Source organism: Aythya ferina, assembly GCF_964211825.1.
Source record: "Aythya ferina genome assembly, chromosome: 21".
NCBI lineage: Eukaryota > Metazoa > Chordata > Aves > Anseriformes > Anatidae > Aythya > Aythya ferina.
The window spans coordinates 3,675,094-3,692,901 of NC_140319.1; the positions used below are offsets into that span (position 1 = coordinate 3,675,094).

The following is a 17,808-nucleotide window of genomic DNA, read 5'->3' on the forward strand; positions in this document are numbered from 1 at the left end:
AGAATATGGCTGAAACTGTGAGTAGTGGGGTGCTGCCATAGAAGCATTAAAAACATTAAAATGCTTTCAACGGCAGTGACTTGGGTACAGCTATGGAGCGTGTGGAGTCACACGGGGTCCTATCCTCTCGTTTTATCAGCCTACTGTCGCTCAGGATTATTAGAAAAACCTGGTTGACTTTTCGGTATACCCATGGTGAATTTCTCCCCGATCCCGCTCGCTGTTCTGTAACTCTGCCTGCCCGCGAGCACCAGGAGGGCGCCCCTTTTCCCCAAAAACTGCTCGTGCGTTTGCCTCTCCCCCCTCCCTAGAGCTCGGCCTCCCCCGGCCTGCAGCTCCCCCGCCGGCTCCTCGGGCTTGCTGCCGCAGCCCCACGTGGCCGCGGGGCGCCGGCCTCCCCCCCCCCCCCCCCCCCCCCAGCTCCTTCCCCTCCTGCTACCGCTGGCGGCGGTGCTGGCGCTGCCGGCGCTGCTGGCGCTGCGCCCACTGCTCCGACTGCTGACGTCACGGCCTCCCCGAGCCAATGGGCGGCCGCCGGCTCGCGGCTCGCCAATGGGGAGGCGGCGGCGGCGCGCGCTGGCGGCCGGGGCCGGGGCGGCGCGTGGGGGCCCCTCCGCTGCGCCCCGCTCCGCGCCCCGCGCTCAGGAGGCGGCGGCGGCGGCAGCGCAGGTGCCCGGCGGGGGGGGGGCGGCGGGGCCGGAGCCGGGGCTGGAGCCGGAGCCGGGCTCGGGGCCGGGCTCGGGGTCGGTTCCCGGCGGGATGGAGCAGGGAGCGGCGGCGCTGATCCGCGAGGGCTGGTTCCGCGAGACGTGCCGGCTGTGGCCGGGGCAGGCCATGTCGCTGCAGGTGGAGGAGCTGCTGCACCACCAGCGCTCCCGCTACCAGGAGATCCTCGTGTTCCGCAGGTAGCGGGGGGGGAGAGGGGAGAAGGTGGGAGGGGAGGGGAGGGGGAGGCCGGCGCCATGCGGCGGGGCCTGGCGGGGCCGGGGGTTGGGGGCTGGGGGCTGGGGGGGGGGAATTTGGGGGGGGGGCAGCGCGGCTCCGGGCCCGAGGCGCGGCCCCGGTTCCGAGCGCGCTGCCCCGCTCTGCCCAGCACCACCTACGGCAACGTCCTGGTCCTGGACGGGGTGATCCAGTGCACGGAGCGGGACGAGTTCTCCTACCAGGAAATGATCGCCAACCTGCCCCTCTGCAGCCACCCCGACCCCCGCAAGGTGAGTCCTCCCCGTGCCCCTTCTGCTCCTCCTGGGGTCTGCGAGCGAGCTGTGCCCGCAGACCGGCCCCCGTCCTCCCCACTGCCGAAATTTCAGCGTGGAGCACGACCGTGGCACAGCCTGCGTGGCCCCCCGCTGCCGCACGCCTCAGCACCAGGGTGGGACGAGCCCGAGTGGCGCTGGGCTCCCTGCCCCGGGCCACGCTGCGAGAGCTGCTCCCCATCTCCGCTCGCTGACGCCCCGGTTTCTCCCCTCTCCTTGTCCCAGGTGCTCATCATCGGTGGCGGCGACGGGGGCGTGCTGCGAGAGGTGGTGAAGCACCCGACGGTGGAGTCCGTGGTGCAGTGCGAGATCGATGAGGTGCGTTGGGCTGCACGGAGCCGCCCCGGGGCTTCGCGCAGGCTGCCGAGCAGAAAGCAGCCCGTCCTCCTCAGCATCCGCGGAGCTGCTGCTGCTTCACCTGCTGTCCCTTGTCAGTAACGAGCCTGCTTGCTAACGATTCTGCTGGCACCACACTGACAGCGCCACCTCTTTGCCTTGCGAGTCATCTACGTGGCAGCTGGCTGCCTCTCATGTGCTCTCTCTCTCACACGTACGGTAGAGGCCCTTCCAGGCCAGCGGGATCCGGGGACTCGTGCTGTGTAGAAGGGGAGCTCTGGCGTGGTGGAGGTGCTGCTTTTCCCCTTCCCCTGCTGCAGAATGGTGCTTCTCCTGCCAGAGGAATAGTCTCTTTGTTCGGCAGGCTCCTTCCACTGCAAGCAGGAAATAAGCGGGGGGTATTTGTTTCCGTGGCAGATGGGCTGCTTGTCCTCGGTCAGTTCGTTCTGATATTTTCCTTTATTAGAAAGTTTCGCTGTCTCCATGAAGCGAGGCTGCATTAGAAGTGGGAAATGCTGCTATATGAGCCTCTGTGCCCTGTCTCTCAAACTACATAGGCATACAGGCTTGGTTTTCAACAAGCACAGCCCAACATATAGGCATATTTTTTGTTTCAGCCAGCTGTGAGAAGCTGGTAGCGTTCGGTGCAGTTGCTGGGCCTTGAGCCATTGCTGTCTCACACGTGGCTCGTAGGGGTTTCAAAGAGAGAACCGCATTCACGAGGGCATGGATGATGACTATAAAGCAGAGGTGGGGATGTTTCTCACGTCACATCCAGAAACCTGCTGCCATGGTCTTACTTAAAAAAAAGTCTTCAGCTGAGATCACCTCTGCCAGTGATGTCCCCAGGGAGAGCGAGCACAGAGCAGTCAGATCTGTAATCAGATTCTCGTAGTTCCTCGGGGAGCTTTTGAAGCTGCGAGTTCCTCTTGTTGAGTTTGGCATGGGCAGACAAACAGTGTCACTGAACCCTGAGGCCGTAGGAAAGGGCTGAGTGTAGCGTGTTGGCTGAAGATGCTGACAGCTCTTGATGATGTAGCTAGTGAGTTAGATTTGTGCTGAAGGCATGGAAGGAAATGACTCATAGCACTGCTCTTTCGGTTGCAGCTGCACAGTAGCCCAAGAAGCAGCTCCTTGTAGTCCCCACTGACCCGCTCGTGCTCTCTGTGTTGCAGGATGTGATCCAGGTATCTAAGAAATACCTCCCGGGGATGGCAGTGGGGTACTCCAGCGCTAAGCTGACCTTGCACGTGGGAGATGGTTTTGAGTTCATGAAACAAAATCAAGAAGCCTTTGATGTGATAATCACGGACTCGTCTGACCCCATGGGTAAGAGCTGTGGCCATACAAGGGGACTGCTTTCCACCCTGCTTCTGCTTTTCTCTTTTGGCTACCTCCTGGAAGTAATGCTGGCCTGCCCCCAGGCTCCATCCAAGTGGAAAGGCCATTGCTGATTTGATTCTTTTGGTAGAGAAAGGGAAGGGTGACGACCAGAAAATGGTATTAATAAGGCTTCAAGCCCAGTGTCATGTTTCTCCCCTCAAAATTCAATTCTAGCAGCTACTGCTTTTGGCAACAAGGTGATCCTTGAGTCCAGTGATCCCACAGGGAATACAGCGCTGTGTTGGCACAAAGTTTTGTATGTGTGCCCTCTAGTGAAGCACTGGCTTGCAAGCTCTTGGTGGATCTGCCTAGCCCAGAGATGGCTGTGGTGAGGTTGCTGCATTTTTGAAGGTGAGAACTGAGGGAGAAGGGACCAGCCGTAGTTAGGGTGCCTGAGTTCCTTTCATTTTTGCTGCTGTTGCTTCTCTCAACACAGAGAGAGGCACCTCTAAGGGACTGACTGCAGCAGCAGTTCAATTTGAACAACGCTCACTGAAGCAAGAGGCAGCTGCTAGGACTCTGGTAAAGGTCCTGGGGTTGCTACTGAGCAAAGCTAAAATCGTGATGGTTCTGGTGTGGGCTGAACCCCAGGGTCAAAACTCTTTGCTTTCAGATCACCTCCAGCACTTGTGTTAACTGAAAAGCCATATTTGAGGTGTCCCTTTTCTGGTGCAGACCTTGTATAGCCTGGGCATTGAGAAAACTCAGAAGCCTGCCTTCTTCGCCTCTCTCTGGACATACCTCTTTACTCACCTTTCTCACAGGTCCTGCAGAAAGTTTATTCAAAGAATCCTACTACCAGCTGATGAAGACAGCACTGCGAGAAGATGGCATTCTCTGCTGCCAAGGTGAGGGTGCTGTCCCTGGGCAGAGGCTGGTGTTAGATCATGCAAAGTGTGAGGCTCAAAGGGGACTCTTCCTGGAGGGACATGACGCAGGGAGTAAAATTCATTTCAGCCGTGACGCAGGGAATTAAATCCATTTTAGCTCCCAGGTATGGTCGTGGTTTTGATCCATATACGTCAACTCATTAACTGCTGGACTGTGCTTAGTGTAAAACTGGCGCAGTGGTCTTATCTTGCCTTTGAAACCACATGAGCTGTGTGGAGTAAAGCAGGTTTGGGCTTGGAGCTGCTGTTGACTTGGCACGGGCTTGTGCAGTGAAGAGGGGCAGCCCTCACCTTACGCCCTGTCTTGCTCTCTCCCCGTAGGTGAGTGCCAGTGGCTGCACCTGGATCTCATTAAGGAGATGCGTCAGTTCTGCAAGTCTCTGTTCCCTGTTGTGGAGTACGCCTATTGCACCATCCCCACATATCCCAGCGGGCAGATTGGCTTCATGCTCTGCAGCAAGAACCCGGTGAGTTTCAGGCACGTGAAGTGCCCCTTTCTGCTCCCTGGAGGTACCCACAGAGCCTGCCCCAGGGGCTGGCCCCTATGGAGCCTGTGCTGTGGCCCTGAGCGATACCAGCTCAAGGGCCTCTAGGCTTCTGCTTGTCCCCAGCTCAGGGCACTAGAGCTACAATGCAGCTTGCTCAGTGCTCAACAAAATGCAGAGTTAACCAGTAATGTAACCAGTCGCTTTAGAAAAAAAACATAGTTTTATGTCCAGTACAACTAACTTGTAAGGGTGGAGGCCAGTATCAGTTTCCAGACCCTGTTCAGGCTTTGGCCTATTGATGCTGGCTGTTTTAAAGCGGGCACCTGCCTGATAAGAATCAGCTTGCAGTGTGCTTCTCTGCAGTTACAGAGGCCTCCAAGTGAGAGTCAGCATCAGCATGTGAGCTGGTGACTCTCCACCTTCTGACCACTGAGGTCTGCTCTCTTCCCAATCCGCTGCCTTGCAGCTAGCTTGTAACACAACTGTCACGTTGCTGTGGGGAGCCAGCAGCACTTCTGCTGCTGTATTTGGTTTATCTGGGCCACTGGCAGCATGCGCTGTGCTTGACTTAACACAGATGTGGCTTCTGCTCTGACGAGCAAAAGCCTTGCTTCTTGGATGCTCAGGCACAATCTGACAGCTTCATCTGGCACAGTCTGACCTCATATGCAGACATCTGTATACAGTGGAACAAGGGCTAGTCACATGAGGCACGGAGTAAACTCCAGCCCTTTTGCTGGAGCTGCACAGAAACTTTGGCCTCATGCTGAAACAGAAATTCATCTGTTCTCCTGCTAGTCCTTTTGGTTCTCTGCCATGAGCTGGGATGTCCATCGTGAAGCGCTTTGCTTGTTACCCAAACACTACAGGGCCACCCGGCTTCTTTATTGCAGAACACAAATTTCCGGGAGCCTGTGCAGCAGCTGTCAAGGCAACAAGTAGAGGAGAGGAATCTGAAATACTACAACTCTGATATTCATCGGGCAGCTTTCATCCTGCCGGAGTTTGCACGGAAGGTAAGCGAGGCTGTGCTACTACTCCTCCAGCAAGGATGAGGTGTGACTTTTCTTTGGCAGGGTTGGGAGTACACAGGACTGAGGATTTCCTGCTGCCCTAAAGGCTTCTGTGGGCAAGTTGGAGCAGGGTGGCATTTTGTATGACATGGCAGCGAATGAGTCAGCCTAGTAAGGCTGCAGTTCAGTTTGGAACTGTTCTTGGGGTTGGTGTCCCATGTCTTCATGGCAGATCCCTCCTGCTCCTAGCACAAACAAGTCCAAAAGCCTGCAGAACTGGTGTTTCCCACTGGAAAGCTCCAAAAGTCTTAGAGTGAAACCTGGTTGTGGTTTCTAGTGCAACCCAGAGAGTATAAAAAGGATGGTTTGGTGTAGTTCAGGCTGCCTATTTCTGCATCATTGATTTCTTAACTGATCACAACTGCAGGTTCTAGCAGGGAATGCCAGGGATGAGGGTGCATGCCGTGGGTGTGTTTTAAAGCCATGTTTCTGTCGAGGACCATGAGAGCTGCCCCGGGTCCCTCCTGACACTCTTTGTTTTTGGCTGTCGCCAGGCCCTGAGTGATGTGTGAGACTGAGAAGCTGCTTCCTCCCTTCAAGTTGGACCCTGAGATCGTCAGTGATGTGGTGGGGACCTTCCCAGCAGGCTGCAGATTCGCTCTCCACTGTGTGGGATTATTTAACCCCTTGCCAGCCAACATTCCCTTTGATGCGTTAAAGATGGGATATCAGCTAGATAAGACTATTGGAAAGGTCCGCTGACATTGCGTGAGGTCAAAACTGTTGTTTGCAGTACTGGAAATGTAACATGTCTTCTTCCCTTCTCTCTCCCCTTTACCCGTTCTAAATTTGCCCCCACCTCTCCCCAAACTGACACGATATATTTATAACTGACATGTATTTCTGTCTGGTGATCTTCTGAAACTTGGAACAAGTCCAGGAGGTTCGCCGACTCGGCCTTAAGCACAGAGAGCGAGGTCTTTGTGCGCAAAGTTAGCTTGCTCCCTGCTACCAGGAGCTCCCTGCTGATGAGACGTTTTGACTGGTAACGGGTCTGAGCCTTCACGTCCCCCTGCCCTCCTGTGACGCCTGCGCTGTGCTGCAGCACGGCCGGAGGGGTCACGGTGCAAACTGTTGCCATTCACAGTAGGTCTCCCTCCAACCCTGATGGAGTAGCAGTATTAAACACCAGCCAGCCAGCCGGGCTGGCAGCAAAGTCTTGTGGCTTTTTTTTTTTTTTTCTAAATTGGTTGGAAACAGAAGTGCTGAGGTACTAACAGGCCAACTCCTGTTCTTACCCCTGCCATCAGAGTGGTTCCAAAGAGTGTTTATCAATACGTGATAGGCGCTTTATATAAATAAATATAAATATATATATATAAAAAACAAACCTTAGATCCATTGCCTGCTGTGAAGTACTGATGCTGGGGAGTCGGATGCGCTGACAAATCTCTTCTCTCAGTCGTGCTGAGATGCCTCAGGCCTGGGTATTAGCTGGTCCTTAGGAGGCATCGTTATTCCTAATGCTGCCCCCAGACGTGTAAGCTGTTTTTCATTGTACTCTGTTGTGAGATGGATCTGCCTCGTCTGTACTTCTGTTCTAAAGACTCGGTTCCACCGCTGTGCAGTGGGGATCTTCCCAGCACAACCACGGGGCGATTGTCACTCCCTTGCAATCAATTAAACACTCGGCTCTGGTTAAGGTGACATCAGTGTGGGTCGGTGTGCTTCTTTGGGGATGCTAACAGATCCTGCAAGTTTGCTCTGCTTGTCAGAAGACATCCGGGGCACTCAGTAGTTGGTGTCTCTCTTGTCTCCAGGGATGACAAATACCATCAAAAATAACCTCCATTAAAAATGATGCCATTGCTTGTTTTGTGTTGTGACCTCACTGCCCAATAGCTCTGGCTTCTGTCACCCTCTGCACGGCAGAAGTCAGTACCTTCTATCCAAATTGTTCTCTAGACCAAATGTTGCCTCTCAAACACCTTTCCAAGCTGTTCTGTAGCTGCCCATCTCCCTGTAAGCGTCACTTAGCTCCTGTCAGTCGCTGGTCCCACTCAGCTGCACCAGCTTTTCCTCCAAAAATTGTGTTAGCTTAGTGGCTCCAAGGGCCTGAACTATGGAATGAACTCAAGGTGCTGAACAGGCTGGGAACAGTCGCTAGGTGGCATCAGGAGAAGCCAAAAACAAACCCTACGCTCCTACTGAGGGAGATTTGGGCTCGAGAGAAAACTAGGAGCAGAGATTTGCAATGGTTCAGGCTGAGCTTTGCCATAATTGTGCAGCATAGGAGGTGCAGCCACTGACTGCCTCCAGCAAGGGGTTTCTGTGGTCTCAGTACATTCCCTCCTGTTCTCTCCCTTGGGAGGTTTACCACTTTTCCTGATTTTCCCTACTAGTGTCAGTAAAGCTTCTTTGTGGTTATAAGGGTTTGCAAAAGCATTGCTGAGCGGCAGAACCAAATCTGGATCCTGTTTTGGTTGTGTTGAGAAAATCACAGACATTTTGTCTCTTAATTGTCTGGGTAACTCTCTCCCATAGCTACCAATCGGTTAGATTTGTCCTCATGCAGGAAGCTACTGACTCATTTTCATTGCCCAACTCTTATTTTTATTATAAAGAGCAGGCCAGGATAATAGAGGCTGGTTCCAGTTACCCCTCTTTAAATTGCTGTGGGACCTGAGCCCCGTTCACCCTTGAGAGAAAACAACTTCTAGCACCCTCCTTCTGGAACAGGAATCAAGACCAGGACTGTAGTCCAGAAGGCCTTAGAGCAGCTGCCAACTAGTAACATGTTCAAGCTTTCCACCCGCCCTTGGTGAGTACAACAATGCCCAGGAGCAAAAGAGCTCCCTCAAACCTGTTGCTAGCTCTTCCTTCTGTTTCTCTCCAAAGCTGTAAATTCAGCGACTGGGCAGTGATGAGAACAGGAAGGTGAGGCTGTTTGCCATCCAAGGTGCACATGCTCTATGCACAGGGCCCTCTCTACAATTTCTGCATAATTCCAAATCACTCTTCTTTACAGGCAGCATCAAACACTTCAGTGCCTTGCAGTAGGTGAAGACACCTCGGTGTCTGAATCTTCTGAACAATGAACACTCATGAACAGTGCAGCAAGAGGGGTAATGTGGATTTGTGCATCTGTAGCTGGTTCCATCTGAACAGCTCGGAGCACTTCAGGACTGTTAAAGTCCCTCCTGTGCTGCTACCACAAGGTGTACGTGCCATTTAAGCTGCTAGAGCAGTATTTAGCGTGGCAGCCACCTGCCAGGCAGTTGTGCCTACAGATCGATTGTCCCTTCCACAGATGTGTGAGGACTGAGCTGTTACGCTGGAGGATGCTGCAGCACGAGGATGCCAGGGACTGAAGAGAGGCTGGCAATTTGGGTTATGCCCAACAGGAGGAAAGTAATGGACTTCATGCAGAACTGAGCAGGAACCCTTGAAAGGTATCAGCAGTGTCTGCAGGTGGGCAACTAAAACACCTGAGTAACTTTTCTGGAGTCTTAGCTGGCTTTTGTCCAAGGCTCGTCAAGCGAGGCTGTTCGTAAGCAAAGATGCTGTTTGTCTAGACATGCTGCCGTCATGCTCCAGCACCTTATTAAGCTCGGAGCTGTAGGAACAGGAACAGGCTTTGTCCCAAGAACCGTACAATGCAGTATCAGTCAGAGCAGGTGGAGACAGACAAGGTAACAGAGCCTGATGGGCTTCAGCACATCAACTGCTTAAGCCTCTTGGCGCCTCTTGAACTGTCAGACTCCCTGCTCTGCGCTTCACTCATTGACCTAACTCAATTTTTAGGAGTTCAGAAAAGAGCTTAAAAAAATTAAGAGAAATCTCTTGCCTATATCTCTTGAGCCCGTTCAGCTAGTTAATTGGCATCAGCATCTTATTCATCTAGAGCTAATGTTATCGAGGCCTGGCTGAATTATTGATGGAGCTTGGCTGGAGCAAGAGAGACTGCTGAGGTAGGAATGACAATCCATCTCTCATCAGAGAGCAGCAGCCTCAATAAGCAAACAGTCAAAAGAAGCAATAACAACTGCCACCAAGTTCAGGGAGAGGCCAGTGCCTCTGATAAAATGGTGGGGGAAGAGGAGGGAAAAGAGTAGACAAAAGCATGAAGCAGCAGCTCAGTCTAGACAAAGTCAGATGAAATGTCACTAAAAAGTAAGATGAGAATTTTAACTAAGCTAAATGCTGAGAAGTCTCGGTGAAGTTCTCTCGGTGGTCGTGTATAGGGTGGAATTAAATGCTTTTAAAACATGCAGAAGGTGGGGAATGAGAGACAGGGGACCTCAATTATAGCACAGCAATGTGTGAAGCAGATGAAGGCCGGGGGGTCATTAGGAGCACTTAGGGATCTCGGTGGCAGCCTCTCAAGGATGCCAGCTCCGTGTGGGGTGGGACCCGTGGAGGGGGCTACCCTCTCCTTGGTACTGAACGGCTGCTGCAGCCCACGGCTGGGCATGGCCAAGAGGGAATTTGCTTCAGAAGGCTAATTCTGCAAGCCAGGAACAAGGGCGAGATGATGTGTACGATGACCTTCCGTGTGCTTCAGCTGCAGGGGAGGAATAACCAGAACCTCACCCTCCAGCGTGCGTGAATTCCCGTGTAAAGCTCTCCCTGCCAAGCAGTCCCTTCTGGGTGCTGGCAGCCTCCCAGTGCCATGTTAACGTCAGTGGCCTGCCCTTTGTGATCAAATTCCCACGGGGTACAGAGCACGTGCAATCCTCCGGGAATCCCTTGCCACCGATGGGATGAGGCTGGTGTAACAGAGGTCTGTTTGTGTGTCAGGAGGCAGTAACCCCAACCCTCAGCCTGCTTAACAGCACGAAATCCCTCCTACTTGGAGCCAGGCCAGACGTTCTCAGTGGGAAACAGAGGTATTTTGAAATAGGTGCCTCATAGCAAGTAGTTGCTTTATTGAGGAGGATTTTTTTAAGTGGAAAAAACTGAAATGTTTAACTTTGCATATTGAAATAAAAGGTTCAGAGCCTACCACTGAAGCTTTGCACTCGCCCTCCCCTCTTCATCCTGCAGTCCCCTTGGGGTTGACGGACAGAGAAGGCAGCACAACTTCCCCAGCTCTACCTCCCCAGAGAGCCGTAACACACTTGTAGCCGTGTGTGCTCTGACAGCAGCGTCCCTGCGGTATTCCCCTCCTCCTCCCTGCACCTGCTCTGCAGCTCTTATCAGAGATGAGCAGGAGCTGTGGGCTCCAGCCCACGCTCAGGCAGTCTCTTCCTTGGGTTTGTTAGATTAGAGCCGATGAAAGCCGTGGCTGGAACAGCCACCTGAATGCTTCTCCGAGTCCTCCGGGGAGTGCGATGCAAGGGAATGCTGCAGGCCTGGCCTGATAAATGAGCTGTGATTTCAGGCCCATGAACAAATTGGTTTCCCCTTCCAGGATGGCTTGCCACTGTCAGCTGCCTATTGCTTTATTTATTGCATTGCCCTTTGCAACCAGGGCCTCTTGAGGGTGGAGAGGAAGACTTCCAGTGACAGGAAAGCAGAAGCATTTCAGCCCTTCTTGAGCTGCAATTGAGTGCCTCACCTTGGGGAACCAGACATTGTTCTGGGAGCCTGATGCAATTCTCCTACGTGCCTCACAAAGACCCGATGGTCTGAATTCAGACCAGGCAACAAACGGGCAGAAGACAGCAAATATCCAAGCCATAGAGAAAAACAACTGAGAAGTTATCTCAGTCCTTAATGTGGCATTTGGTGCCATACCTGGTGTTTGCTTTTGTGTTCCAGCAGTGCCCAGTCTTCACTGCTGTACAGACACACTGACGAAAGGGCAAGGACCTCCCTCCTCAAAGACAAAACCTCTCCTATTGCATATTACTTGTTCACCCTTTATCACAAGAAGGTTGTTGTTGTCCCAAATGGTGGTGCAGGCTTACCCTGCTGTACTCCTGAACCCGCTCTGCATTAGTGCTGAAGCCACCCTTACTGTGAGCCAAAGTCCTTGGTGTCCACCCAGGCCTTTTCAAGTTAGTCTGTGCTGAGCTTCCACCTGGAGCATCCCCACCTAGCAGGCTCCCCTGGACACGTTCACAGGCATGCTGACTTCAGATAGATCTGTCCTCACTGTAAAGTGGTAGAAACACACGGAAACCATACACAACTCCAAACAGAAGAGAGCATCGAGGAAGAAGACTTCTAAAGGGGTGAGTCAGATAAATGAGATAGAGAAAGTGGTAAGAGGAAATTAGGGGAGGACCTTAAATTTCCCTGTGCAGTGACAAGTGTTTACAGGTAGGAGAAGAGAAATTTGGGCCACCCGAAAGGTCCACCAGCCAGTGTGGTAGGGAATAGGGAACAGTAAGCATAAAGAGTAATCCTGGTGCTATGTGTTGATGTGTTTCCAGTTACTAAAAAGAACAAGTTGTATCGCTAGGGAGTTATTCTGCTTCCTTTGGAAAGGAGGTGGTGCTATAGCCTGTGACCGGGACAGGGTCAGCAGTGAAAGTAATGGAACCAGCAGGGGCTCTGCAAAGGGGCCGGAGGACCAGGGCTTGAGGAGGACCAACTCAAGGGGAAGCAGCAGAGATGTGAGGAAAGGGAAGAACACTAGGGGAGACGGAAGAATCTGTAAAAAAAAAAAAAAAAAAATTAAAAAAAATTATCTGAGACTGAAAGATGCTGTAGCAGAGCAGCTGAGAGAACTTGTTTGGATTTAGAGATCCAGTCCCACTTGTGGATACTGAGGTCTGAGTGCTCTGATGTGTGCCTACGCCCCTGCTCCCAGCTGGGAGGAGACCCCAGCCTTACCCAGGCTAGACGTGCAGCTTTTGGTTGCATTGTTCAGGTCAGCAGAGCCACAGGTTTGGTGCTGGCGTGTCTGGGCAGAAAGTCGCTCCAAAGCCACCCCCCAAGAGACAGCAATTATTTTATTATTGCCCTTTAATCCCAGGGCAGCCCTGCTGCAGGCTGGTCGCTGTTTACATCTCTGCGGACCTTCCCAGAAGCGATCTGCTCTGCCTTGCACATCATCCCTTTTTTAGAAGAAGAACATTGTCATACTTGTGACCCCATTCGCTCAATGAAGCATTACAGAAAACAGCCCATTCTGAAGGCAAAGCTGCACACAAAACCATATTTATTAGAACAAGCAGTTTGGTTAGACCAGATGGCCCCCAGCATGGAGACCTGGTTGCACTGCTTCTGCTGTCTGTCTAGCTTTTGGGCTAATCAGCCCATGAGATTTAGTCCTGACTTGTAAGCAACGGTACAGAATTCACCTGCCTGCCTGTCAGCACAGGCACATCTCACACAGGTACATGCCCTTTGTTCCTCTTGAGCAACCAAGTGTGCTTTCTCCATTTGCTCTTCTCCTCCTGCTTTTACCTCTCCCGGAGCAAATCGGCTGTGGGTCATTTAGCAAGTCCCTGTGATTTGCTTACTTGCTGGAGCCTGCTATTTCGCTGCTCTCTGTCTCGAGCCCCAGACAGGCTGGGAAGTGTTTGACAGAATCCATTATGAAGGGGTAATACAGCAATTCTGATAAACTAGCAAGATCAGTTTAAAAAGAAATGGGTAATGTTCCATCTGAAACGGACGCATGGAAGTTTGCTCTCACAAGGAGGGATGAGAAGCAATGGGGTTACAAAGTTCTCAGAAATATCCATTTCTGGGTTTAATTCAATTGCTGGATTGTCACTTTTCCCCACAAGTCTGCATCACTTAAATTTTTTTCTTCATAACTTTCAGTGAGGGAATTCGGGATTTCTCTGAAAAAATGTATGGAAGAGATGGCATCTTTGCTCTCAAGAGCATCCAGAGTGGTGTAACTGGCATTAGGAGCTGGATTATTTGCAGGCAGAGATTCATCGTGCTGCTTCCAGGATCTGTGACACTGGTAAGCAGTGGAAGTGGGGCACAGGTTTTTCTTGCCTTCTGTTCTTAGTTCTACCACGGCATCCCTTTGGCCATGTCACCTCACTGTGTTTTTTCATGTGCTAAATTAGTATAACCATTTACCTTTTGACTGTTGGGGTTAGTTGTTAAGGTCAGAAAGGGGACTTGCCACGAGGTGAGTGCTGCTGGGTTAGCTGGGAGTTGGGATCCTTAGCTCTGTCTGCATCTCACAGAAAGGAGGCAGCAGATGCCATCCCCACATGACAGGGGCAATGGAAAGCAGGCAGCAGTGCTTAAAAGCACCTGTGGGCCCACAAACCAATCTCTCAGGTGTGACAGCATTTGTGCTGAGGGAGAGACATTCCTAAGTCCTGCTAACCAGAGACCAGCAATGGCCAGAACACGTACCAAGCAGCCTGCAGTCAGTGTCAGTACATCACAAGCTTTTTTCTGAAGTCTCATTGAATAGAGCAGCTTCAGCTTTGACCAGCCTTTCAGTCCTTTGTTTTCCCTATAATACAATTAAATCCAGCGTCTCCAAGTTGGGATTCACTGTGTTGACCTATACTTTTGGGATTGGTTCAAGACACATTGAAATAGTGGGGACTGTTAGCGTTAGGTCAGAGGTTGGACTCGATGATCTTGAGGTCTCTTCCAACCTAGAAATTCTGTGTGATTCTGTGTGACACTAGAAACAAAAAAAACAATAAGCACCAACTGGCTTCCAGGTAGCCTGAAGTACATTTACAAGATATTAAATATTACTGTGTAGCTGCAACCTGTGTCCCCATGTTACCAATAACGGGGAAGCCAGGCTTACTGGTGTTCCACTGTGAGATGCGTTGCTGGATGCAGAGATCTAGGTCCAAAAACCCCTCAAGGCCAGAGCTGTTTGGACATCAAGGGCTGAGGGTCCAAGTCTGTATCTATACTGGTGGCCAGGAGTTTTGCCTCTTCCCTCTGAATCACCCAGCATTGGCCAGAGGTTTGTGCAAGCTGGTGGCCTATTCTAGCCAACATTATGTTCCCAAGCAGAATTCAGCTAACTAGGGGAGGCACAGATAGTGCCTACAATTTGTGGGGGTGAAGAAACAGCATGTTACTGGAGAGTCCCAAACCTTTGCTTCCTCAGTGTCTACAGGTCTGGCACATGGAAAGCCCAGAGGCACTGAAGTATCCCACTCAAGCAGCCAAGTGTTAACAACCTCTCCAAAGTCTAATTTGCCTTTGATATAGACTTAATTGTTTGCGTCACCCACTGGGCTAGGGGGAGGGCTATAAAAGGGGCTGCAGCCATTGTCTGAGGCAGAAGAGAGCCCAGAAACAGCTCCCTCTCCCAGTCTTCCTAATTCAGCACGGTAGTCACAGCCTGTACATCATGCAGCTGGTGGCCAGCCTGGTGTCCGTTCTGCTGCTGGTGTGGAGCGTGAGAGCCACTGCACTGCCCGGAGAAGAGAGACTCGCATTACAGAACAGTAGGGTGAGTATAATGCACCCTGTGCAGGAGGCTGGGTGGGATGGGAGCATGCAGAAGCAAGCTGAAGCCAGGGGAGGGGTAAAAAGGGCAACTGGGCTTTACCTGATGTAAGCACTTCCACCTTTTTGTATTTCAAGGCACTACAGAGCTTCATGCACTGCTGAAGCAGGGGTTGTTACTACAGCTTACTAGCCAGTTTATTTAGGAAAGGTACCAGGGCAGACTTCAGAGATCTGTAAAAGTGAAGTCTAAACTAAGGAAAAACTGGCAAAGAGAACAGAGCAGAAAGGAGATGGAGAAGGAGAAAATAAGATTGCTGAAAGATCATGAGAGAATGAAGCGGAGTACTAGGGAGGGAGAGAAAAGATACATAATTGGTAAAATGATCAAGGGAGATGATATTTTAAATAGGACTCATGGGAAGGACAAATGTTTAAAAGATGGGTTCAGTAGGAAAGTAACAGAGGAATAATAAATGAAGTAATTATATCAGAATAAAATTGCTTTTTCCAGAGTAGTATTCACAATGGGAGTTATACCGACATAGTTCTGCTAGAATAATTACACTCTGAACCAGCACAGCTCTGTGCAGTGGCAGAACTTATTATAGCAATATAATTATCCTACCAACTGGCAAAACTCTAATGTTATAATAGCTACAGCACTATAATAACTTTGTTTTGCTGGACTATTTCCCTAAGAGGCCAAAGGGGTAGGAAACAATAGCATATCGTTATCACAAGCGAGTGCTCTGTGCTGCTTGCCCTTGCCCCGCAGTTTTCTCACCTGCTTGTTCCTTGCCATCCCTGAGGTTCCTCTGAGCTGTGTTCAGTCGCACTCTGCCGCTCCAGTTCACAGCTGTATCTGTAATACTGCTGTATTTTCAGTCCTCAATAGGAGCTACCCTGACAAGTGAAGGATCCCAATGTTGGTTTCAAAGGCACTAACTTCTCCTTTGTGTGTAACCATATCATTCTTTCTGTCTTAGCGCTGGCTCCAGCTCATGCATCAGTGTCTTGCTGCTTTAGGAGTGGTCTCACATCCCATTAACAACAAAACTGGCTGTAAGAAAGAAACATACAGGGTGAGGTGCTAGGGATAGCTTTCTGCTAGAGATCAGGGCTTCTGCAGCTGGCTGGGATTAACCCTTCTGGGGATAACTGTAAACTTTCAGCTGTACATTCTTACAGCAGTGAATCCAGTGCTTAAAAAGTGAACTCTATCTGGAGGAAATGCTAGCTGCCAGGAAAAAAAGAAACAAGTTATATAGAACAAATCGGTAAGTAAGGCTCTGATAAAAAATGTATTCAAGTGTAATGACTCTGTCTTCTACAAGATTTCTTACAAAATAATGACTTCAGTATCTATCAAAATAGATATAATGATTCTCTTTAGAGCATTCTGCAAACTGATAAAAAATCTTAAATACCATTGAAGCAATGTCTACAGTCACCACTGGAGACTGTAACTCAAACAAATGGTTTAAGTATGAAGAATATCAGAATTCTATGTATAAACTACCATGAAATGCATAACAGTGCAAAAGAAAGATCTGTACGTTCTGATGTGCTGGTGGAAGCAGTACAGGGAATTGAGTGCGTAGCTACCCAAAGGTGTGCCATAACCCATCAGTGCTAAGGTCTCCAGCTGCTTCCAAAGAGTCTTCATCTCATGCAACTCAAGAAAAGCAAAAAACAGAAAGGATGTTAGCAATGGATTGGTGTGGGGAAGAGCTGTCTCATTTCACTAACAGCCACAGCCAATCATGCATAAGGAATATCCTCTAACAGCCGGCTGAGCTCTGCCACCCCTGAGTCTGAGGCAGCTAGTTCATCTCCTGAGAGTTTTAGTATAGCTACTTCATTTCTCTTCACTAAGGAGCTGAATCTTTAGCAGATGGCTTTTAACGTCACAGGGCTCGTCTGTGGCTCTACTTGGAGCAGGTTATTTCAAAATATAGCACTTACAGCTAGGAAAGCAGCTTATGAGGAAGACATGACCCAGGAGACACATTTAGCCGAGTTCCCATGTCCCAGCCCATCTCCCTAAGGTTCAAGACATTTCTGTACTTTCAGCGCAGGACTAGGAACCCAGGATGGGCACAGACTGGCTTTTATCTTTTCTGCTGCTACAAACATAACATCTAATTTCTCTTTGTGTGGAAACAAGTTTAGTAATTAGTGCTAAGAAAATGCTTCAAAAATATCCGTAAACATTCTGTGAAGGAAACTCAATACAATTGCCGCTGCCTGTGTTTGTCCACCTTATAAGCTCACCAAATGGTCCTTAGCAAATGCTAGTGCCAACAGAGAGCGTGGTTAGAGAGTACCTGACCCTCCCCTGTGTTACATTGAATTCTCAGCATTTTGTGGTGGGTTGTGGTCCCCAATGTGCTCAATTTAACACTGCTCAGTATTCTGTGCCTCTTCCCTGACCTTCCCAGAATGGATGCTGGACAGTCAGGACAGTGAAGGGAGCCTGGGCTTACTAGGAGAGAAGGCAGCTTGGCATTCACTGGAATTTAATTAGCACAGGCAGCAAGGGACTTTACAGCTAATTTGTGCCTATTTGTTAGCAGCTCCTTTCCAGTTACATCAACGTACATACGCCTTCCCTGGGTGAACTCTGCAAATTACCTGGGGGGTGTCTGCACAAGGGCTGGGACCTCTGTCACCTTCCCCTCCTCTCTGCCCACAGGAGCAGACCAAACTGCGGAAAGATGCCATACTGAAGATGCTGGCGGGGCTGCTGGAGAGCGTGGACGTGGCCTCTCCGGACCTTGAAGAAGAGGGCAAGCTGGAGGAAGAGCGGGCGACGCTGGGGCGACTGGCCCAGCTCTCGCAGCGGGACCGCAAGGCCCCCTGTAAAAACTTCTTCTGGAAAACCTTCACCTCCTGCTAGTGCCACCCTGCCTGGCCCCGCTGGGCTCCCTGCCCACCTGTGAACCCCCGTCCCGTCCCCCGAGCTCCCTTCCTTTACTCCTGCACCCCTGAGAATAAAGCATGGCGCCTCGGGGACTCGTGTCTGCCTCTCTGCGCCCTGCTGGGGCTGGGGGGGCCATAGGAGGCGGCCGCCATTTTGGGAGGTGGCCATGTG

General features: G+C 51.0%; 2 protein-coding genes and 1 long non-coding RNA gene across 4 annotated transcripts; 2 read left to right on the forward strand and 1 right to left on the reverse strand.

Moving 5' to 3' along the window:
• The first annotated feature begins 612 nt into the window (after positions 1 to 612).
• SRM (spermidine synthase) lies at positions 613 to 7,073 on the forward strand. Its single transcript, XM_084495411.1, has 8 exons — positions 613 to 905; positions 1,094 to 1,214; positions 1,482 to 1,574; positions 2,768 to 2,921; positions 3,740 to 3,823; positions 4,187 to 4,332; positions 5,247 to 5,369; positions 5,921 to 7,073. Exons 1-8 carry the CDS (start codon positions 760 to 762, stop codon positions 5,936 to 5,938), a joined length of 885 nt encoding a protein of 294 aa, XP_084351537.1. The 5' UTR covers positions 613 to 759; the 3' UTR covers positions 5,939 to 7,073.
• Positions 7,074 to 12,460: 5,387 nt separating this feature from the next.
• Positions 12,461 to 17,795, reverse strand: LOC311422138. Of its 2 annotated transcripts, XR_014685200.1 has the most exons (4): positions 17,349 to 17,490; positions 16,271 to 16,389; positions 15,499 to 15,774; positions 12,461 to 13,108 (listed from the first exon to the last, which is right to left on the reverse strand). It is a non-coding gene; the product is annotated as an uncharacterized lncRNA (long non-coding RNA). The 2 variants fall into 2 exon arrangements; XR_014685201.1 differs by lacking the exons at positions 12,461 to 13,108; positions 16,271 to 16,389 and adding an exon at positions 14,815 to 14,945 and having other exon boundaries at positions 17,349 to 17,795.
• Positions 14,527 to 17,727, forward strand: LOC311422137 (somatostatin-2-like). Its single transcript, XM_084494864.1, has 2 exons — positions 14,527 to 14,715; positions 17,410 to 17,727. The coding sequence occupies exons 1-2, from the start codon at positions 14,614 to 14,616 to the stop codon at positions 17,611 to 17,613; spliced, it is 306 nt and encodes a 101-aa protein (XP_084350990.1). The 5' UTR covers positions 14,527 to 14,613; the 3' UTR covers positions 17,614 to 17,727.
• Positions 17,796 to 17,808: the final 13 nt, after the last annotated feature.

Excerpts from the sequence above, each read along its gene's own strand:
- LOC311422137 (XM_084494864.1), top strand. The coding sequence starts at position 14,614 with ATGCAGCTGGTGGCCAGCCTGGTGTCCGTTCTGCTGCTGGTGTGGAGC. Across the intron at positions 14,716-17,409 it reads TCGCATTACAGAACAGTAGG|GAGCAGACCAAACTGCGGAA; the intron begins GTGAGTATAATG and ends CTCTGCCCACAG.
- SRM (XM_084495411.1), top strand. The coding sequence starts at position 760 with ATGGAGCAGGGAGCGGCGGCGCTGATCCGCGAGGGCTGGTTCCGCGAG. Across the intron at positions 1,575-2,767 it reads TGCAGTGCGAGATCGATGAG|GATGTGATCCAGGTATCTAA; the intron begins GTGCGTTGGGCT and ends TCTGTGTTGCAG. Across the intron at positions 2,922-3,739 it reads GGACTCGTCTGACCCCATGG|GTCCTGCAGAAAGTTTATTC; the intron begins GTAAGAGCTGTG and ends CCTTTCTCACAG.